The sequence below is a fragment of the Salmo trutta genome, chromosome 12, assembly GCF_901001165.1.
Source record: "Salmo trutta chromosome 12, fSalTru1.1, whole genome shotgun sequence".
NCBI classification, from domain to species: Eukaryota; Metazoa; Chordata; class Actinopteri; order Salmoniformes; family Salmonidae; genus Salmo; species Salmo trutta.
This window is the reverse complement of record NC_042968.1, coordinates 42,105,044-42,127,926: the sequence shown is the minus strand read 5'-3', so window position 1 is coordinate 42,127,926 and position 22,883 is coordinate 42,105,044. Positions and strand designations below refer to the sequence as shown.

Genomic DNA, 22,883 nt, shown 5'->3' with positions numbered 1-22,883 from the left:
CAACTACCACAATCTACAACCAAACATAATTCTTCCAATACATTTGATTAATATTACCAGACATATATTAAAACGATGAGTTTTGTCTGAACAACTTGTTTACAACTTGTTTACCTGTTCCATAGAATTTGCCAAACAGGAAATGGCAATGTGACAATATTTGACCAGTGGCCTGCTCTAAGTATGTATCAGCATTCTGTGTATTCCAAACTGATACACAATAAACTAACAAACACACCAATGATGTAAACCAGTACCTAGTAGTGTATCAGTCACATCTTTAATAATCACAAAACCATCTGCTGTTTCCTGAAATCCCAAAAGGCACGCTATTCCCTACATAGTACACTACTTTAGTACACTCCAATACAGGGAATAGGGTGTCATTCAGGACGCTGACTACTTCATGTCTAAAGGGACCCACTGCAGTGACAATCTGACACGTTCCTCAGCACATCACTGTAGTAGAGTCAACTGTGATTACATTAGTATGTGACGTGTTTGTTGAGTAGGCACAGCCAGGTGTAAACGGACCTGTACGGATTAAAACCATGTTGAAACTGGAGGTGTGGCGGTGGAGCCCTCCCTTCAGAGGTTGATTTAGGACTAACAACATGGACCCCAACCCATAATCCTCCAGCAGACACACCTGTAGAGGACTGTATAAAAAGCCCAGGACTGACCAGACAGAATCACACATCAAGCCTCTCCAAAGCATCTCCAGGACCAAGAAGCCATCCAGGGAATCTCCACTGTCAGATCCAAGGAGCCATCCAGAGTCTCTCCTCTCCACACACTGAAGATGGAGCAAAGCCCCTCTCTCACCCTGCTGCTGCTACTGCTGCTGCTGCTGGACCTCTCTCAGGCCAACCCTCTCATGGAGGATGGAAGTGGACCAGAGATTCTAACAGACAACCCTGAGGCTGTAGACATCACTGAGAGAATTCTGACCACCAATAACGGCTCCAGTCAGTTTCTGTTGGAGGGAGACATGGTGGCACCGACAACCAGAAACGCCATGATTTGCTTTAGGTACAACCAACACACACTAAAAACTATATTGTGCCAGTTCTACTTTTAAAACAATTTGCAACAGCTTTTTATGTATTTCCAACATGACATGTTTTTATGTATAATATACTTCACTTTTAGTGTTTCAGAAAGTTGACTAAAACTAATACAGAAATATAATTTTCTTCCTTCAAAATATGTATACAACATTGTGTAGAAGTAGTGTAAAGTCAAAGAATGTGGAATTACCCACAATCCTCTAAAAACAGAGACACGTTGCAAGTTGTTGCTGGAACTTAGAATTAGTAAATTGAGGGAAAATGAAACACAGTTTCCCTTGTAGTTGTTTTTACATGCATCTTATGTTGATATATATATACATATTTTAATTTCAGGTTGGTTAAACAAGTGAAGTAGAGTAAAGGACCAATAATATTGAAGTAAAGATAACAAATATATTTTTTTATGTCAAATTAATTGTATTTTCAGATATAATTGACTAACCAGCTGAATATTATTTTACAGTGCAGGGTGTTTCTGGAAAAAAGGCTCTAGCGGATTGGTTGAAGTGCCCTACACAGTGAGCAGTAGCTTCAGTTCCTCAGACAAGCAGAGCATTGAGAACGCCCTCCGGGCCTTCCCTTCCAAGACCTGCATTCACTTCGTGCCTCGGCAGAATCAGGTTGACTTCATCAGCTATGAGCCCAGAGACGGGTGCTGGTCCTCTCTTGGGAGAGTGGGAGGCCAACAGACGGTCTCTCTCCAAATGGACGGCTGCGTTTACTTCGGCATCATTCAGCACGAGACTCTCCACGCTCTGGGCTTCCAGCACGAACAAACCAGGAGTGACCGTGACCAGTATGTCACGATCAACTGGCGTAACGTCGACTCTAACAACGCCTACAACTTTGATAAATCAAACACCAACAACCTGAACACTCCCTATGACTACAGCTCTGTCATGCACTATGGAAAAACAGCCTTCTCTATCAACGGGATGGACACCATCACCCCCATCCCCAACCCCAACGTGTCCATCGGCCAGAGACAGGGGTTGTCCACCACTGACATCCTGAGGATCAACAGACTCTACAGCTGCTGAGAGGAAGACGTCAAGTCACAGGAGAAAAGTCTGGAAAAGACCAGATGAAGGAAGTCTAGTCTGACATATATAATGTGATCTTATTGACTTAAAATCATTGTTTAGTTGTAACTTTAAAAAAGATCACTGCTGTAGTTGTGTAGTTCTCAAATTATTTTAATCATATGACTTAGTTAATTATCTAAAATAAACAAGATTGAAAGCAGATGCTATTGTGTAATTCTAGTGTTTTCTAGTGTGTGTGTGTGTGTGTTAGTAAGTGTGAGAGAGAGAGAGAGAGTTAACAGACTTGGCACAAGCCCTACATGTCTGTCCTGCTCCAAGACATTCTTCCTCCAGTCAGCACTAGAGTTACATCACTTCTGTCACCACTATAATGACATAATTTCTCTCACCTAAACACAATAAGACACTAGGAATATTCACAACTACAATGACATGAAAGATTATTATTATTTTAGGAAGAGAATCAAGGCTGACAGAGGAGAAAATAAATATCTGCTCTGGGAATCTGACAACAAAGCAGAAATAAAAATCAACCACACTGTATTTTCTTGTTAGGATTTGTGCTGTAGATGTAACTGGTCTGGTCTGCAATAATCATCACTTCAAAGTGGAGTCACATGTCCCCAAAAACACAGGTTTCTCCTGAAAATGTTTTAAAAATACTGTGCATTGATGCTTATCACATAACAAGATAGAGGAACAAACCAAAACGTTCTGCAGACATGCTGTCTACCATCTCTCTCTATTTATCTTGGAGCTTTGAGGGCACTATGGTGTTGAACGCTGAGCTGTAGTCAATGAGCAGCATTCTTACGTTGGTGTTCCTTTTGTCCAGGTGGGAAATGGCAGTGTGGAGAGCAATAGAGCTTACGTCATCGGTTGATCTGTTGGGGCGGTATGCAAATTGGACTGGGTCTAGGGTGTCTGGGATGATTGTGTTAATGGGAGTCACGCCCAGCCTTTCAAAGCATTTCATAGCTACAGCTGTGAGTGCTACGAGGCGATGATCATTTAAATAGGTTACCTTGGCGTTCTTGTGCACAGGGACTATGGTGGTCTGCTTGAAACATGTAGGTATTACAGACTGGGCCAGGGAGAGGTTGAAAATGTCAGTGAATACACTTGTCAGCGCATGCTCGGAGTACGCGTCCTTGTAATCCGTCTGGACCTGCGGGCGTGTGAATTTTCAACTGCTTAAAAAGGTCACACCGGCTACGGAAAGCATGATTATAAAGTCATCCAGAACAGCTGGTGCTCTCACGCACGGTTCATTGTTGCTCGACTCGAAGCAAGCATAGAATGCATTTAGCCCATCTGGTAGGCTTCTGTCACTGGGCAGCTCGTAGCTGGGTTTCCCTTTGAATTCCTTAATAGTTTGCAAGCCCTGCCATCGTGCAAGTTGATTTTGTTCACCCACACCAGATGTGATCAGGAGGAACAATTTTATCATTTATATTAATTTGGGGACAGGTCAAAAAGCATTAAAACATTTATGGCAATTTAGCTAGCTAGATTGCTGTTGCTAGCTCATTTGTCCTGGGATAAAGCACAAACTCCTCTACTCCAACAATAAATTCAAAGATAAAATGGTAAACCAAATTAGTTTCTCGTCATCTCTCCTCCTTCTTTCAGGCTTCTTCTTCTTTGGACTTTATATGGTGGTTGGCAACCAACTTTACAGCATTACTACAACCGACTGGAGTGTTACATATAAAACAACAGATAAAAACAGTGAACTATGTTTGTACTGAATGAGCTAAAGATAAAACAGTATATCATATAACATCCCTGCACCATCACATATCCACAACATGTTCAATACCACCATACAACAATATCACAATGTATGTGAATGCACGTCTCTGTACCTTGCTGTGTGTCTCTTCACAGTCCCTGTTGTTCCATAAGGTGTATTTTTACCTTCTTTTAAAATCTGATTCTACTGCTTGCATCAGTTACCTGATGTGGAATAGAGTTCCACGTAGTCATGGCTCTATGTAATACTGTGCGCCTCCCATAATCTGTTCTGGACTTGGGGACTGTGAAGAGACCTCTGGTGGCATGTCTTGTGGGGTATGTATTGGTGTCTGAGCTGTGTGCTAGTATTTTAAAAACAGACACCTCGGTACATTCAGCTTGTCAATAAAAACTAGTGTCCCGCTCCTTGAAAGCGGCAGTTCTAGCCTTTGGTTGCCTGTTCTAGCCTTTGTTGCCTGTAATCCATGGCTTCTGGTTGGGATATGTACGCACGGTCACTGGAGACGACATTGTCGATGCACTTATTAATGAAGCTGGTGACTGAAGTGATAAAACTCCACAATAACATCAGATGAATCCCAGAACATATTCCAGTCTGTACCAGAGAAACAGTCCTGAAGCTTAGCATCCGCTTCATCGGACCATTTTTGAATTGAACTTGTACTTTCTGTTTGAGTTTTTGCTTGTTAGCAGGAATCAAGAGAATAGAGTTATGGTCAGATTTACCAAATGGAGGGCGAGGGAGAGCTTTGTAGACGTCTCAGTGTGTTGAGTAGAGGTGATCTAGAGTTTTTTCCCCCCCCTCGTTGCACAGGTGACATGCTGGTAGAAATTAGGACATGCTGGTAGAAATCAGGTTTAACGGATTTCGGTTTTCCTGCATTAAAATCACCGGCCACTAGGAGTGCTGCCTTTGGATGAGCATTTTCTTCTTGGCTTATGGCCCTATATAGCTCGTTGAGTACCAGCCATCTGTTTTTGGTGGTAAATAGACAGCCATGAAAAATCTAGATGAAAACTCTCACCATAGTGTGGTCTACAGCTTACAGCTTATCATGAGGTATTCTACCTCAGGTGAACAGAACCGCCAGACTTCCTTAATATTACAGACTGAGCACCAGCTGTTGTTAGCAAAGAGACACACACACCCTCCCGCCCTTGAGTTTAGGAGATGCTTCCGTCTGTCCTGCAGGTGCAAAAGCTTCCCAGCTTTCCTAATAGTAGGCCTGTGTTTACTTCCTGGAAGAGACTCATTCATAGCGTCATTCAAAACACATCATTATATCACCTGTGGAATAGAAGAAACTGGATTTGGTAAGAACTACAGTTGCACTTTTCTTAAATAATTTTCTATTTCTTCTCAAATAAGTTGAAATTGAAAACAAATTTTGTTCTTCACATATTGTTATTAGATTTTCAACAATGCAGAACAAAATGTTATGTTTTGAAACAACTTAATTTAGAAAATAAAAACAAATGGCCTGGACAAAATGTGGAACTAATACTTGGTTGTGAAGCCTTTGGCCAAGATAACTGCTGACAAACAGTTGTTGTAGCCATCAATGAGCTTGCTGCACCTGTTAACCCTCGCAAGGCTGCCGGCCCAGACGGCATCCCTAGCCGCGTCATCAGAGCATGCGCAGACCAGCTGGCTGGTGTGTTTACGGACATATTCAATCTCTTCCCATCCCAGTCTGCTGTCCCCACATGCTTCAAGATGGCCACCATTGTTCCTGTACCCAAGGTAACTGAACTAAATGACTATTGCTCACTTCTGTCATCATGAAGTGCTTTGGGAGACTAGTCAAGGATTAAATCACCTCTACCTTATCTGTCACCCTAGACCCCCTTCAATTTGCTTACCGCCCCAATAGATCCACAAACGATGCAATCGCCATCACACTGCACGCTGCCCTGTCCCATCTAGACTAGAGGTCGACCGATTAATCGGAATGGCCAATTAATTAGGACCGATTTCAAGTTTTCATAACAATCGGAAATCCGTATTTTTGGAGGCCGATTTGGCCGATTTCTTTTTTTTTACACCTTTACTTCACTAGGCAATTCAGTTAAGAACACATTCTTATTTTCAATGATGGCCTAGGAACGGTGGGTTAACTGCCTTGTTCAGGGGCAGAACGACAGATTTTTACCTTGTCAGCTCGGGGATTCAATCTTGCAACCTTACGGTTAACTAGTCCAACGCTCTAACCACCTGCTTTACATTGCGCTCCACGAGGAGCCTGCCTGTTACGCGAATGCAGTAAGAAGCCAAAGTAAGTTGCTAGCTAGCATTAAACTTATCTTATAAAAAACAATCAATCAATCTCCCCATTAAGCGAGTCGGAGTCGGAGGCCGAAACTTCTCTGGTCTCTGCTCCTCCCGTTATGGGGTCTGAGACGCCGAAGCCTCTCACCATTAGCTCTGACAAATTGAAAACCCTAGTCATTGGCGACTCCATTACCCGCAGTATTAGACTAAAAACTAATCATCCAGCGATCATACACTGTTTACCAGGGGGTAGGGCTACCGACGTTAAGGCTAATCTAAAGACGATGCTGGCTAAAGCTAAAACTGGCGAGTGTAGAGAGTATAGAGATATTGTTATCCACGTCGGCACCAACGATGTTAGGATGAAACAGTCAGAGGTCACCAAGCGCAACATAGCTTCAGCGTGTAAATCAGCTAGAAAGATGTGTCGGCATCGATTAATTGTCTCTGGCCCCCTCCCAGTTAGGGGGAGTGATGAGCTCTACAGTAGTCTCACAACTCAATCGCTGTTGAAAACTGTTTTCTGCCCCTCCCAAAAGATAGAATTTGTAGATAATTGGCCCTCATTCTGGGACTCACCCACAAACAGGACCAAGCCTGGCCTGTTGAGGAGTGACGGACTCCATCCTAGCTGGAGGGGTGCTCTCATCTTATCTACGAACATAGACAGGGCTCTAACTCCTCTAGCTCCACAATGAAATAGGGTGCAGGCCAGGCAGCAGGCTGTTAGCCTGCCTGCCAGCTTAGTGGAGTCTGCCACTAGCACAGTAAGTGTAGTCAGCTCAGCTATCCCCATTGAGACCGTGTCTGTGCCTCGATCTAGGTTGGGCAAAATTAAAGATGGCGGTGTTCGCTTTAGCAATCTCACTAGTATTACATTTACATTTAAGTCAGAGCGACTTACAAATTGGTGCATTCACCTTATGATATCCAGTGGAACAACCACTTTACAATAGTGCATCTAAATCTATTAAGGGGGGGGGGGGGTAGAAGGATTACTTTATCCTATCCCAGGTATTCCTTAAAGAGGTGGGGTTTCAGGTGTCTCCGGAAGGTGGTGAATGACTCCGCTGTCCTGGCGTCGTGAGGGAGCTTGTTCCACCATTGGGATGCCAGAGCAGCGAACAGTTTTGACTGGGCTGAGCGGGGACTGTGCTTCCTCAGAGGTAGGGAGGCGAGCAGGCCAGAGGTAGATGAACGCAGTGCCCTTGTTTGGGTGTAGGGCCTGATCAGAGCCTGAAAGTACGGAGGTGCCGTTCCCCTCACAGCTCCGTAGGCAAGCACCATGGTCTTGTAGCGGATGCGAGCTTCAACTGGAAGCCAGTGGAGGGAGCGGAGGAGCGGGGTGACGTGAGAGAACTTGGGAAGGTTGAACACCAGACGGGCTGCGGCGTTCTGGATGAGTTGTAGGGGTTTAATGGCACAGGCAGGGAGCCCAGCCAACAGCGAGTTGCAGTAATCCAGACGGGAGATGACAAGTGCCTGGATTAGGACCTGCGCCGCTTCCTGTGTGAGGCAGGGTCATACTCTGCGAATGTTGTAGAGCATGAACCTACAGGATCGGGTCACCGCCTTGATGTTAGTGGAGAACGACAGGGTGTTGTCCAGGGTCACGCCAAGGTTCTTAGCACTCTGGGAGGAGGACACAAGGGAGTTGTCAACCGTGATGGCGAGATCATGGAACGGGCAGTCCTTCCCCGGGAGGAAGAGCAGCTCCGTCTTGCCGAGGTTCAGCTTGAGGTGGTGATCCGTCATCCACACTGATATGTCTGCCAGACATGCAGAGATGCGATTCGCCACCTGGTTATCAGAAGGGGGAAAGGAGAAGATGAATTGTGTGTCGTCTGCATAGCAATGATAGGAGAGACCATGTGAGGATATGACAGAGCCAAGTGACTTGGTGTAAAGCGAGAATAGGAGAGGGCCTAGAACAGAGCCCTGGGGGACACCAGTGGTGAGAGCACGTGGTGCGGAGACAGATTCTCGCCACGCCACCTGGTAGGAGCGACCTATCAGGTAGGACGCAATCCAAGCGTGGGCCGCGCTGGAGATGCCCAGCTCGGAGAGGGTGGAGAGGAGGATCTGATGGTTCAAAGTATCAAAGGCAGCAGATAGGTCTAGAAGGATGAGAGCAGAGGAGAGAGAGTTAGCTTTAGCAGTGCGGAGAGCCTCCGTGACACAGAGAAGAGCAGTCTCAGTTGAATGCCCAGTCTTGAAACCTGACTGATTAGGATCAAGAAGGTCATTCTGAGAGAGATAGCAGGAGAGCTGGCCAAGGACGGCACGTTCAAGAGTTTTGGAGAGAAAAGAAAGAAGGGATACTGGTCTGTAGTTGTTGACATCGGAGGGATCGAGTGTAGGTTTTTTCAGAAGGGGTGCAACTCTTGCTCTCTTGAAGACGGAAGGGACGTAGCCAGCGGTCAAGGATGAGTTGATGAGTGAGGTGAGGTAAGGGAGAAGGTCTCCGGAAATGGTCTGGAGAAGAGAGGAGGGGATAGGGTCAAGCGGGCAGGTTGTTGGGCGGCCGGCCGTCACAAGACGCGAGATTTCATCTGGAGAGAGAGGGGAGAAAGAGGTCAAAGCACAGGGTAGGGCAGTGTGAGCAGGACCAGCAGTGTCGTATGACTTAGCAAACGAGGATCGGATGTCGTCGACCTTCTTTTCAAAATGGTTGACGAAGTCATCCGCAGAGAGGGAGGAGGGGGAGGAGGATTCAGGAGGGAGGAGAAGGTGGCAAAGAGCTTCCTAGGGTTAGAGGCAGATGCTTGGAATTTAGAGTGGTAGAAAGTGGCTTTAGCAGCAGAGACAGAAGAGGAAAATGTAGAGAGGAGGGAGTGAAAGGATGCCAGGTCCGCAGGGAGGCGAGTTTTCCTCCATTTCCGCTCGGCTGCCAAGAGCCCTGTCCTGTGAGCTCGCAATGACTCGTCGAGCCACGGAGCAGGAGGGGAGGACCGAGCCGGCCTGGAGGATAGGGGACATAGAGAGTCAAAGGATGCAGGAAGGGAGGAGAGGAGGGTTGAGGAGGCAGAATCAGGAGATAGGTTGGAGAAGGTTTGAGCAGAGGGAAGAGATGATAGGATGGAAGAGGAGAGAGTAGTATAAAGACCTCCTCCATTCCTGCCATTATTGAAAGAGATTGTGTTACCTCACATCTCAAAATAGGACTACTTAATGTTAGATCCCTCACTTCAAAGGCAGTTATAGTCAATGAACTAATCACTGATCATAATCTTGATGTGATTGGCCTGACTGAAACATGGCTTAAGCCTGATGAATTTACTGTGTTAAATGAGGCCTCACCCCCTGGTTACACTAGTGACTATATCCCCCGCGCATCCCGCAAAGGCGGAGGTGTTGCTAACATTTATGATAGCAAATTTAAATTTAGCCCAAAAAAAACAACAACGACGTTTTCGTCTTTTGAGCTTCTAGTCATGAAATCTATGCAGCCTAATCAATCACTTTTTATAGCTACTGTTTACAGGCCTCCTGGGCCATATGCAGCGTTCCTCACTGAGTTCCCTGAATTCCTATCGGACCTTGTAGTCATCGCAGATAATATTCTAATTTTTGGTGACTTTAATATTCACATGGAAAAGTCCACAGACCCACTCCAAAAGGCTTTCGGAGCCATCATCGACTCAGTGGGTTTTGTCCAACATGTCTCTGGACCTACTCATTGCCACAGTCATACTCTGGACCTAGTTTTGTCCCATGGAATAAATGTTGTGGATCTTAATGTTTTTCCTCATAATCCTCATAATCGGACCACCATTTTATTACGTTCGCAATCGCAACAAATAATCTGCTCAGACCCCAACCAAGAAGCATTAAAAGTCGTGCTATAAATTCTCAGACAACCCAAAGATTTATTGATGCCCTTCCAGACTCCCTCTGCCTACCCAAGGACGTCAGAGTACAAAAATCAGTTAACCACCTAACCGAGGAACTCAATTTAACCTTGCGCAATACCCTAGATGCAGTTGCACCCCTAAAAACTAAAAACATTTGTCATAAGAAACTAGCTCCCTGGTATACAGAAAATACACGAGCTCTGAAGCAAGCTTCCAGAAAATTGGAACGGAAATGGCGCCACACCAAACTGGAAGTCTTCCGACTAGCTTGGAAAGACAGTACCGTGCAGTATCGAAGAGCCCTCACTGCTGCTCGATCATCCTATTTTTCCAACTTAATTGAGGAAAATAATAATAATTTCTTTTTGATACTGTCGCAAAGTTAACTAAAAAGCAGCATTCCCCAGGAGAGGATGGCTCTCACTTCAGCAGTGATGAATTCATGAACTTCTTTGAGGAAAAGATCAAAATCATTGGAAAGCAAATTACGGACTCCTCTTTAAATCTGCGTATTCCTCCAAAGCTCCGTTGTCCTGAGTCTGCACAACCCTGCCAGGACCTAGGATCAAGGGAGACACTAAAGTGTTTTAGTACTATATCTCTTGACACAATGATGAAAATAATCATGACCTCTAAACCTTCAAGCTGCATACTGGACCCTATTCCAACTAAACTACTGAAAGAGCTGCTTCCTGTGCTTGGCCCTCCTATGTTGAACATAATAAACGGCTCTCACCAGATGTGTACCAAACTCACTAAAAGTGGCAGTAATAAAGCCTCTCTTGAAAAAGCCAAATCTTGACCCAGAAATTATAAAAAACTATCGGCCTATATCGAATCTTCCATTCCTCTCAAAAATTGTAGAAAAAGCTGTTGCGTAGCAACTCACTGCCTTCCTGAAGACAAACAATGTACACGAAACGCTGGTCTGGTTTTAGACCCCATCATAGCACTGAGACTGCACTTGTGAAGGTGGTAAATGACCTTTTAATGACGTCAGACCGAGGTTCTGCGTCTGTCCTCGTGCTCCTAGATCTTAGTGCTGCTTTTGATACCATCGATCACCACATTCTTTTGGAGAGATTGGAAACCCAAATTGGTCTACATGGACAAGTTCTGGCCTGGTTTAGGTCTTATCTGTCGGAAAGATATCAGTTTGTCTCTGTGAATGGTTTGTCCTCTGACAAATCAACTGTACATTTCGGTGTTCCTCAAGGTTCCGTTTTAGGACCACTATTGTTTTCACTATATATTTTACCTCTTGGGGATGTCATTCGAAAACATAATGTTAAATTTCACTGCTATGCGGATGACACACAGCTGTACATTTCAATGAAACATGGTGAAGCCCCAAAATTGCCCTCGCTAGAAGCCTGTGTCTTAGACATATGGAAGTGGATGGCGGCAAACTTTCTACTCTTAAACTCGGACAAAACAGAGATGCTTCTTCTAGGTCCCAAGAAACAAAGAGATCTTCTGTTGAATCTGACAATTAATCTGGATGGTTGTACAGTCGTCTCAAATAAAACTGTGAAGGACCTCGGTGTTACTCTGGACCCTGATCTCTCTTTTGAAGAACATATCAAGACTGTTTCAAGGACAGCTTTTTTTCCATCTACGTAACATTGCAAAAATCAGAAACTTTCTGTCCAAAAATGACACAGAAAAATTAATCCATGCCTTTGTTACTTCTAGGTTGGACTACTGCAATGCTCTACTTTCCGGCTACCCGGATAAAGCACTAAATAAACTTCAGTTAGTGCTAAATACGGCTGCTAGAAGCCTGACTAGAACCAAAAACTTTGATCATATTACTCCAGTGCTAGCCTCCCTACACTGGCTTCCTGTTAAGGCAAGGTCTGATTTCAAGGTTTTACTGCTAACCTACAAAGCATTACATGGGCTTGCTCCTACCTGTCTCCTGACCCCTCCTGTCTCAGCCTCCAGTATTTATGCTGCAGTAGTTTATGTGTCGGGGGGCTAGGGTCAGTCTGTCACATCTGGAGTATTTATCTTGTCTTTTCCGGTGTCCTGTGTGAATTTAAATATGCTCTCTCTAATTCTCTCTTTCTCTTTCTTTCTTTCTCTCTCTCGGAGGACCTGAGCCCTAGGACCATGCCTCAGGACTACCTGGCTTGATGACTCCTTGCTGTCCCCAGTTCACCTGGCCGTGCAGCTGCTCCAGTTCCAACTGTTCTGCCTGCAGCTATGGAACCCTGACCTGTTCACCGGACGTGCTACCTGTCCCAGACCTGTTGTCCCAGACCTGCTGGAACCCTGACCTATTCACCGGACGTGCTACCTGTCCCAGATCTGCTGTTTTCAACTCTCTAGAGACAGCAGGAGCGGTAGAGATACTCTCAAAGATTGGCTATGAAAAAGCCAACTGACACTTACTCTTGTTGCACCCTCGACTTGTTGCACCCTCGACGACAACTATGATTATTATTATTTGACAATGCTGGTCATTTATGAACATTTGAACATCTAGGCCATGTGCTGTTATAATCTCCACCCGGCACAGCCAGAAGAGGACTGGCCACCCCTCATAGCCTGGTTCCTCTCTAGGTTTCTTCCCAGGCTTTGGCCTTTCTAGGGAGTTTTTCCTAGCCACCGTGCTTCTACACCTGCATTGCTTGCTGATTGGGGTTTTAGGCTGGGTTTCTGTACAGCACTTTGTGATATCAGCTGATGTAAGAAGGGCTAGACAAATAAATTTGATTTTACATTTGATCACAGTCACTAGTTAACTACACATGGTTGATGATATTACTAGTTTATCTAGCCTGTCCTGCGTTGCATATAATCGCTTAGGTACACGTTGCTCCAACGTGAAGAACTGTGAAGACTATTTCTTCCTAACAAAGACAGCCGACTTCGCCAAACGGGGGATGATTTAACAAAAGCACATTTGCGAAAAAGCACAATCGTTGCACGACTGTACCTAACCATAAACATCAATGCCTTTCTTAAAATCAATACACAGAAGTATATATTTTTAAACCTGCATATTTAGCTAAAAGAAATCCAGGTTAGCAGGCAATATTAACCAGGTGAAATTGTGTCACTTCTCTTCCGTTCATTGCACGCAGAGTCAGGGTATATGCAACTGTTTGGGACGCTTGGCTTGTTGCGAACTAATTTGCCAGAATTTTACATAATTATGACATAACATTGAAGGTTGTGCAATGTAACAGGAATATTTAGACTTAGGGATGCCACCCGTTAGATAAAATACGGAACGGTTCCGTATTTCACTGAAAGGAAAAACTTTTTGTTTTCGAGATGATAGTTTCCGGATTCGACCATATTAATGACCTAAGGCTCATATTTCTGTGTGTTTATTATATTATAATTAAGTCTATGATTTGATAGAGCAGTCTGACTGAGCGGTGGTAGGCACCAGCAGGCTCGTAAGCATTCATTCAGACAGCACTTTCGTGCGTTTTGCCAGCAGCTCTTCGCTGTGCTTCAAGCATTGCGCTGTTTATGACTTCAAGCCTATCAACTCCCAAGATTAGGCTGGTGTAACCGATGTGAAATGGCTAGCTAGTTAGCGGGGTGCGCGCTAATAGCGTTTCAAACGTCACTCGCTCTGAGACTTGGAGTAGTTGTTTCCACCCCTCTGCATGGGTAACGCTGCTTCGAGGGTGGCTGTTGTCGATGTGTTCCTGGTTCGAGCCCAGGTAGGAGCGAGAAGAGGGACAGAAGCTATACTGTTACACTGTTATACTGTTACACTAAAGTGCCTATAAGAACATCCAATAGTCAAAGGTATATTACATACTATTCGTATAGAGAGAAATAGTCCTATAATTCCTATAATAACTACAACCTAAAACTTCTTACCTGGGAATATTGAAGACTCGTGTTAAAAGGAACCACCAGCTTTCATATGTTCTCATGTTCTGAGCAAGGAACTTAAACGTTAGCTTTTTTACATGGCACATATTGCACTTTTACTTTCTTCGCCAACACTTTGTTTTTGCATTATTTAAACCAAATTGAACATGTTTCATTATTTATTTGAGGCTAAATTGATTTTATTGACGTATTATATTAAGTTTAAATAAGTGTTCATTCAGTATTGTTGTAATTGTCATTATTACAAATTAATAAAATTAAAAGATCGGCGGATTAATCGGCTTTTTTGGGGTCCTCCAATAATCGGTAGCGGTATCGGCGTTGAAAAATCATCATCGGTCGACCTCTAATCTAGACAAGAGGAATACATATGTAAGAATGCTGGTCATTGACTACAGCTCAGCATTCAACACCATAGTAACCTCCAAGCTCATCATTAAGCTTGAGGTCCTGGGACTGAACCCCGCCCTGTGCAACTGGGTCCTGAACTTCCTGACGGGCCGTCCCCAGGTGGTGAAGGTAGGAAACAACACCTTCACTTCGCTGATCCTCAACACTAGGGCCCCACAAGGCTGCGTGCTCAGTCCCCTCCTGCACTCCCTGTTCACCCATGACCTCCAACTCAATCATCAAGTTTGCAGATGACAACAGTAGTAGGCTTGATTACCAACAATGACGAGACGGCCTACAGGGAGGAGGAGGAGGGGGCTCTGGGAGTGTGGTGCCAGGAAAATAACCTCTCATTCAACGTCAACAAAACAAAAGGAGATGATCGTGGACTTCAGGAAACAGCAGAGAGAGCACCTCCCTATCTACATCGACGAGATTGCAGTGGAGAAGGTGGAAAGCTTCAAGTTCCTCGGCGTACACACCACTGGACAAACTGAAATGGTTCACTCACACAGACAGTGTGGTGAGGAAGGCGTAACAGCACCTCTTCAACCTCAGAAGGCTGAAGAAATTTGACTTGTCACCTACAACCCTTTACAGATGCATCACTGCCTGGTATGGCAACTGCACCGCCTGCACCCGCAGGGCTCTCCAGAGGGTGGTGCGGTCTGCCTAAAGCATCACCGGGGGCAAATGATCTGCCCTCCAGGACACCTACAGCAACTGATGTCACAGGAAGGCCAAAAATATAAATCAAGGACAACATCCACCCGAGCCACTGCCTGTTCACCCCGCTATCATCCAGAAGGCGAGGTCAGTACAGGTGCATCAAAGCTGGGAACGAGAGACTGAAAAACAGCTTCTATCTCGAGGCCATCAGACTGTTAAATAGACATCACTAGTACAGAGAGGCTACTGCCTATATACATAGACTTGAAATCACTGGCCACTTTAATAAATGGAACACTAGTCACTTTAATAGTGTCTACATATCTTGCATTACCCATCTCATATGTATAAACTGTATACTATTCTACTGTATCTTATTCTATACCAATCTGACATTGCTTGTCCATATATTTATATATTCTTGATTCCATTCCTTTACTAGATGTGTGTATATGTTGTGTAATTGTTAGATATTAATCCACTGTCGGAGGTAGAAGCACAAGCATTTCACTACAACCACAATATTATCTGCTAAACGCGTGTTCGTGACCAGTTTGATTTGATCTATTGGTAGACAGGTAAAAATAAAAAAGCAGACATTGAATATCCCTTTGAACGTGGTGAAGTTATGTAACGTTCGTCGTTATAGAGGGACCAAGGCGCAGCGGAGGTTTGGTTCATCATCATTTTTATTTAGAACGGTGAACCAGCAAAAGTATAAACGATACCATGAACGAACAGCTTCACAGGCTACGAATAGCAATGCAAATACAATTCCCCACGAACAGCGTGGGGGAAAATGAACTTAAATGAGATCCCAATCAGAGACAACTAGCGACAGCTGTCTCTGATTGGGAAGACAGAAACCAACATAGAAATACTCCCCAATAGAGCCAACACAAGGCTCCAACGCAAAACAGAAAACAAACACAGGAAAACCACCCAACATAAACCACCCTGACCCAAAACACCTGAGTTCACCCGGTCAGGGCGTGACAGTACCCCCCCCTCAACGGTGCGTACTCCCGGCGCACCAAACTTAAGTCTATTAGGGGGGGGAATCCGGGTGGGCGCCTCACCCTCGGTGGAGGCTCTGGCCCCGGGCGTGTTCTCCCCCCCGCCTCCACCTTAGCCCTACCCCTCTGGCCCGGACTGGACCACTGTGGAGCGGCATGCCCAGGCTCTGGAGCGGAGCCGTCGCCCGGAACAGGATTGGGCACCGGTGGACCGGACCCGGGCCGTGCCGGACTGGGAACACGCACCACTGGTTTGGTGCGGGCAGCAGGGACGGGCCGGACAGGACTGGGGACACGCACCACTGACTTGGTGCGGGGAGCAGGGACGGGCCGGACAGGACTGGGGACACGCACCACTAACCTGGTGCGGGGAGCAGGAACGGGCCGGACAGGACTGGGAACACGCACCTCTGACTTGGTGCGGGGAGCAGGAACGGGCCGGACAGGACTGGGGACACGCACCACTAACCTGGTGCGGGGAGCAGGGACGGGCCGGACAGGACTGGGGACACGCACCACTAACCTGGTGCGGGGAGCAGGGACGGGCCGGACAGGACTGGGGACACGCACCACTAACCTGGTGCGGGGAGCAGGGACGGGCCGGACAGGACTGGGGACACGCACCACTAACCTGGTGCGGGGAGCAGGGACGGGCCGGACAGGACTGGGGACACGCACCACTGACTTGGTGCGGGGAGCAGGGACGGGCCGGACAGGACTGGGGACACGCACCACTAACCTGGTGCGGGGAGCAGGAACGGGCCGGACAGGACTGGGGACACGCACCACTAACCTGGTGCGGGGAGCAGGAACGGGCCGGACAGGACTGGGAACACGCACCTCTGACTTGGTGCGGGGAGCAGGAACGGGCCGGACAGGACTGGGGACACGCACCACTAACCTGGTGCTTGGAGCAGGGACGGGCCAGACAGGACTGTGAACACGTACTGGTGCCCTGAAGCGTGGAGCCGGTTTAGCCACTCGTCCTGGCTGGATGCCTATCCTAGCACGGCATGTGCTGGGCATGTCCACCGGACGTACCGGGCTGTGCGGGCGCACTGGCGACACACCGCGCAACTCCGCTTCCCGTGGCCTGGAGCGGGGAGCAGGGACGGGCCGGACAGGACTGTGGACACGCACCGTGGGCTTGGTGCGGGGAGCAGGGACGGGCCAGACAGGACTGTGAACACGTATAGGTGACCTGTAGCGTGGAGCTGGTTTAGCCACTCGTCCCGGCTGGATTCCCATCTTAGCACGGCATGTGCTGGGTCTGTCCACCGGACGCACTGGGCTGTGCGGGCGCACTGGCGACACAGCGCGCAACTCCGCATACCAGGGCTCCTCCTCCAGATCTTCCCTCTGCAGGTCCTCAATCAACTGCCTCATCCTCGTCTCTTCCTCCGCCGTCATCCCCCACGAGAGCAGTGGTCTGGGCTCTTCCTCTGCCCTACCGGACCACCCCATTAGCCCCCCCCCAAAATTTTCTTGGGGCTGTTTTCCGGGCCTCCTCGACCGCCGCCTGCGACTCCGTCTACCGGCTGGCTTTTCCTCCTCGACCTGGGAGTCCGTCCGCCAGGGTCCTTTCCCCGACATGATCTCCTCCCAGGTCCAGAACTCCTTTCCCTCGCGAGCCCATCTCTCGCGCTCCTTTTCCTCCCGCTGCTTGGTCCTGGTTCGGTGGGGAATTCTGTAACGTTCGTCGTTATAGAGGGACCAAGGCGCAGCGGAGGTTTGGTTCATCATCATTTTTATTTAGAACGGTGAACCAGCAAAACAATAAACGATACCATGAACGAACAGCTTCACAGGCTACGAATAGCAATGCAAATACAATTCCCCACGAACAGCGTGGGGGAAAATGAACTTAAATGAGATCCCAATCAGAGACAACTAGCGACAGCTGTCTCTGATTGGGAAGACAGAAACCAACATAGAAATACTCCCCAATAGAGCCAACACAAGGCTCCAACGCAAAACAGAAAACAAACACAGGAAAACCACCCAACATAAACCACCCTGACCCAAAACACCTGAGTTCACCCGGTCAGGGCGTGACAAGTTATTAATTACACTTTGGATGGTGTATCAATACACCCAGTCAGTACAAAGATACAGATGTCCTTCCCAACTCATTTGCCAGAGAGGAAGGAAACCGCTCAGGGATTTCACCACGAGGCCAATGATGACTTTGGAGGTGTTTGTTATTTTGCAGTTTTTCACTAATCCTGGCCTAAGCTATCTAGGCACAACTACCACAATCTACAACCAAACATAATTCTTCCAATACATTTGATTAATATTACCAGACATATATTAAAACGATGAGTTTTGTCTGAACAACTTGTTTACAACTTGTTTACCTGTTCCATAGAATTTGCCAAACAGGAAATGGCAATGTGACAATATTTGACCAGTGGCCTGCTCTAAGTATGTATCAGCATTCTGTGTATTCCAAACTGATACACAATAAACTAACAAACACACCAATGATGTAAACCAGTACCTAGTAGTGTATCAGTCACATCTTTAATAATCACAAAACCATCTGCTGTTTCCTGAAATCCCAAAAGGCACGCTATTCCCTACATAGTACACTACTTTAGTACACTCCAATACAGGGAATAGGGTGTCATTCAGGACGCTGACTACTTCATGTCTAAAGGGACCCACTGCAGTGACAATCTGACACGTTCCTCAGCACATCACTGTAGTAGAGTCAACTGTGATTACATTAGTATGTGTTTGTTGAGTAGGCACAGCCAGGTGTAAACGGACCTGTACGGATTAAAACCATGTTGAAACTGGAGGTGTGGCGGTGGAGCCCTCCCTTCAGAGGTTGATTTAGGACTAACAACATGGACCCCAACCCATAATCCTCCAGCAGACACACCTGTAGAGGACTGTATAAAAAGCCCAGGACTGACCAGACAGAATCACACATCAAGCCTCTCCAAAGCATCTCCAGGACCAAGAAGCCATCCAGAGAATCTCCACTGTCAGATCTAAGGAGCCATCCAATCTCTCCTCTCCACACACTGAAGATGGAGCAAAGCCCCTCTCTCACCCTGCTGCTGCTACTGCTGCTGCTGCTGGACCTCTCTCAGGCCAACCCTCTCATGGAGGATGGAAGTGGACCAGAGATTCTAACAGACAACCCTGAGGCTGTAGACATCACTGAGAGAATTCTGACCACCAATAACGGCTCCAGTCAGTTTCTGTTGGAGGGAGACATGGTGGCACCGACAACCAGAAACGCCATGATTTGCTTTAGGTACAACCAACACACACTAAAAACTATATTGTGCCAGTTCTACTTTTAAAACAATTTGCAACAGCTTTTTATGTATTTCCAACATGACATGTTTTTATGTATAATATACTTCACTTTTAGTGTTTCAGAAAGTTGACTAAAACTAATACAAAAATATATTTTTCTTCCTTCAAAACATGTATACAACATTGTGTAGAAGTAGTGTAAAGTCAAAGAATGTGGAATTACCCACAATCCTCTAAAAACAGAGACACGTTGCAAGTTGTTGCTGGAACTTAGAATTAGTAAATTGAGGGAAAATGAAACACAGTTTCCCTTGTAGTTGTTTTTACATGCATCTTATGTTGATATATATATACATATTTTAATTTCAGGTTAGTTGAACAAGTGAAGTAGAGTAAAGGACCAATAATATTGAAGTAAAGATAACAAATATATTTTTTTATGTCAAATTAATTGTATTTTCAGATATAATTGACTAACCAGCTGAATATTATTTTACAGTGCAGGGTGTTTCTGGAAAAAAGGCTCTAGCGGATTGGTTGAAGTGCCCTACACAGTGAGCAGTAGCTTCAGTTCCTCAGACAAGCAGAGCATTGAGAACGCGCTCCGGGCCTTCCCTTCCAAGACCTGCATTCACTTCGTGCCTCGGCAGAATCAGGTTGACTTCATCAGCTATGAGCCCAGAGACGGGTGCTGGTCCTCTCTTGGGAGAGTGGGAGGCCAACAGACGGTCTCTCTCCAAATGGACGGCTGCGTTTACTTCGGCATCATTCAGCACGAGACTCTCCACGCTCTGGGCTTCCAGCACGAACAAACCAGGAGTGACCGTGACCAGTATGTCACGATCAACTGGCGTAACGTCGACTCTAACAACGCCTACAACTTTGATAAATCAAACACCAACAACCTGAACACTCCCTATGACTACAGCTCTGTCATGCACTATGGAAAAACAGCCTTCTCTATCAACGGGATGGACACCATCACCCCCATCCCCAACCCCAACGTGTCCATCGGCCAGAGACAGGGGTTGTCCACCACTGACATCCTGAGGATCAACAGACTCTACAGCTGCTGAGAGGAAGACGTCAAGTCACAGGAGAAAAGTCTGGAAAAGACCAGATGAAGGAAGTCTAGTCTGACATATATAATGTGATCTTATTGACTTAAAATCATTGTTTAGTTGTAACTTTAAAAAAGATCACTGCTGTAGTTGTGTAGTTCTCAAATTATTTTAATCATATGACTTAGTTAATTATCTAAAATAAACAAGATTGAAAGCAGATGCTATTGTGTAATTCTAGTGTTTTCTAGTGTGTGTGTGTGTGTGTTAGTAAGTGTGAGAGAGAGAGAGAGAGTTAACAGACTTGGCACAAGCCCTACATGTCTGTCCTGCTCCAAGACATTCTTCCTCCAGTCAGCACTAGAGTTACATCACTTCTGTCACCACTATAATGACATAATTTCTCTCGCCTAAACACAACAAGACACTAGGAATACACACAAATAGAATTACAAGAATAGAGGGCTGGGAAGAAAAAAAATATATATATATTTTAGGAAGAAAAGAATCAGTGAGGCTGACATGAGAAAATAAAAATGACAATGCACCTATTGAGATGTGGCTCTTGTTAAGAAAATCAGGTGTTAAAATTAGGTGAAAAGGAGACTGAAACAGGACTTTGAAGAGCGTCAACTCCTGGTTGGACGCAGCTCAGAAGGCTGGAGTCCATCTGGCAACACAGAGACCTGCCTGGTGAATACAACCATGGGTGGAGGACATAACTGTATCCTCTATTTGTTTTGTTTATATAGGCAGAAGTAATGAAATATACAGTATTCATATGGGGTAATAGTGTAGTAGGGTATTCACAGGGGGTAGAGTAGTAAGTAGGGTATTCACAGGGGGTAGAGTAGTAAGTAGAGTATTCACAGGGGGTAGAGTAGTAAGTAGAGTATTCACAGGGGGTAGAGAAGTAAGTAGAGTATTCACAGGGGGTAGAGTATTAGGGTATTCACAGGGGGTAGAGTAGTAAGTAGAGTATTCACAGGGGGTAGAGTAGTAAGTAGAGTATTCACAGGGGGTAGAGAAGTAAGTAGAGTATTCACAGGGGGTAGAGTATTAGGGTATTCACAGGGGGTAGAGTAGTAAGTAGAGTATTCACAGGGGGTAGAGAAGTAAGTAGAGTATTCACAGGGGGTAGAGTATTAGGGTATTCACAGGGGGTAATAGGGTAGTAGGGTATTCACAGGGGGTAGAGTAGTAGGGTATTCACAGGGGGTAATAGGGTAGTAGGGTATTCACAGGGGGTAATAGAGTAGTAGGGTATTCACAGGGGGTAGAGTAGTAGGAGGGACAAACACTAACTGTATAAGAACATAGGTATAAAGGTAAATGAACATAAGGCAGTATATAGCAGTACTGTATAAATCCCCAAGGGTACAGTCATGTGACAGGGGCAGTATATAGCAGTACTGTATTAATCCCCAAGGGTACAGTCATGTGACAGGGGCAGTATATAGCAGTACTGTATTAATCCCCAAGGGTACAGTCATGTGACAGGGGCAGTATATAGCAGTACTGTATTAATCCCCAAGGGTACAGTCATGTGACAGGGGCAGTATATAGTAGTACTGTATTAATCCCCAAGGGTACAGTCATGTGACAGGGGCAGTATATAGTAGTACTGTGTTAATCCCCAAGGGTACAGTCATGTGACAGGGGCAGTATATAGTAGTACTGTATTAATCCCCAAGGGTACAGTCATGTGACAGGGGCAGTATATAGCAGTACTGTCTTAATCCCCAAGGGTACAGTCATGTGATAGTACTGCTATATACTGCCCCATCACATGACTGTACCCTTGGGGATTAAGACAGTACTGCTATATACTGCCCCTGTCACATGACTGTACCCTTGGGGATTAAGACAGGGGCAGTATATAGAAGTACTGTCTTAATCCCCAAGGGTACAGTCATGTGATAGTACTGCTATATACTGCCCCTATCACATGACTGTACCCTTGGGGATTAAGACAGTACTGCTATATACTGCCCCTGTCTTAATCCCCAAGGGTACAGTCATGTGACAGGGGCAGTATATAGCAGTACTGTCTTAATCCCCAAGGATACAGTCATGTGACAGGGGCAGTATATAGCAGTACTGTCTTAATCCCCAAGGGAACAGTCATGTGATGGGGGTACGGTTTGGTTCCTCGAGTGGAATTTCACCATTAGTGACTTACCCATTAATCTTTTCAAATTTCTTCAAGCTCTGTCAAATTGGTTGTTGATCATTGCTTGACAACAATTGTTAAGTCTTGCCATAGATTATCAAGCATATTTAAGTCAAAACTGTAACTCAGCCACTATGTAACATTCACTGTATGCAACTCCAGTGTATATTTGGCCTTGTGTTTTAAGTTATTGTCTTGCTGAAAGGTAAATGCATCTCCCAGTGTCTGGTGGAAAGCAAACTGAACCAGGTTTTCGTCTGTGCTTAGCTCCATTCCGTTTCTTTTTTTATCCTGAAAAACTCCCCAGTCCTTAAAGATGACAAGCATACCCATAACATGATGCAGCCACCACTATGCTTGAAAATATGGAGAGTGGTACTCAGTAATGTGTTGTATTGGATTTGCCCCAAACATAACACTTTGTATAGAGG

General features: G+C 45.7%; 2 protein-coding genes across 2 annotated transcripts; both read left to right on the top strand.

Moving 5' to 3' along the window:
- Positions 1-687: 687 nt before the first annotated feature.
- LOC115203567 (high choriolytic enzyme 1-like) lies at positions 688-2,320 on the top strand. Its single transcript, XM_029768346.1, has 2 exons — positions 688-1,032; positions 1,537-2,320. Exons 1-2 carry the CDS (start codon positions 803-805, stop codon positions 2,111-2,113), a joined length of 807 nt encoding a protein of 268 aa, XP_029624206.1. The 5' UTR covers positions 688-802; the 3' UTR covers positions 2,114-2,320.
- Positions 2,321-18,873: 16,553 nt separating this feature from the next.
- On the top strand, positions 18,874-20,501 carry LOC115203566 (high choriolytic enzyme 1-like). The gene is made up of 2 exons (XM_029768345.1): positions 18,874-19,213; positions 19,718-20,501. The coding sequence occupies exons 1-2, from the start codon at positions 18,984-18,986 to the stop codon at positions 20,292-20,294; spliced, it is 807 nt and encodes a 268-aa protein (XP_029624205.1). The 5' UTR covers positions 18,874-18,983; the 3' UTR covers positions 20,295-20,501.
- Positions 20,502-22,883: the final 2,382 nt, after the last annotated feature.

What these genes read in the sequence shown, in the direction of transcription:
- LOC115203567 (XM_029768346.1), top strand. Translation starts at nt 803, where the DNA reads ATGGAGCAAAGCCCCTCTCTCACCCTGCTGCTGCTACTGCTGCTGCTG. An exon ending in AACGCCATGATTTGCTTTAG is followed by an intron (nt 1,033 to 1,536) that starts GTACAACCAACA and finishes ATTATTTTACAG; the next exon opens with TGCAGGGTGTTTCTGGAAAA.
- LOC115203566 (XM_029768345.1), top strand. Translation starts at nt 18,984, where the DNA reads ATGGAGCAAAGCCCCTCTCTCACCCTGCTGCTGCTACTGCTGCTGCTG. An exon ending in AACGCCATGATTTGCTTTAG is followed by an intron (nt 19,214 to 19,717) that starts GTACAACCAACA and finishes ATTATTTTACAG; the next exon opens with TGCAGGGTGTTTCTGGAAAA.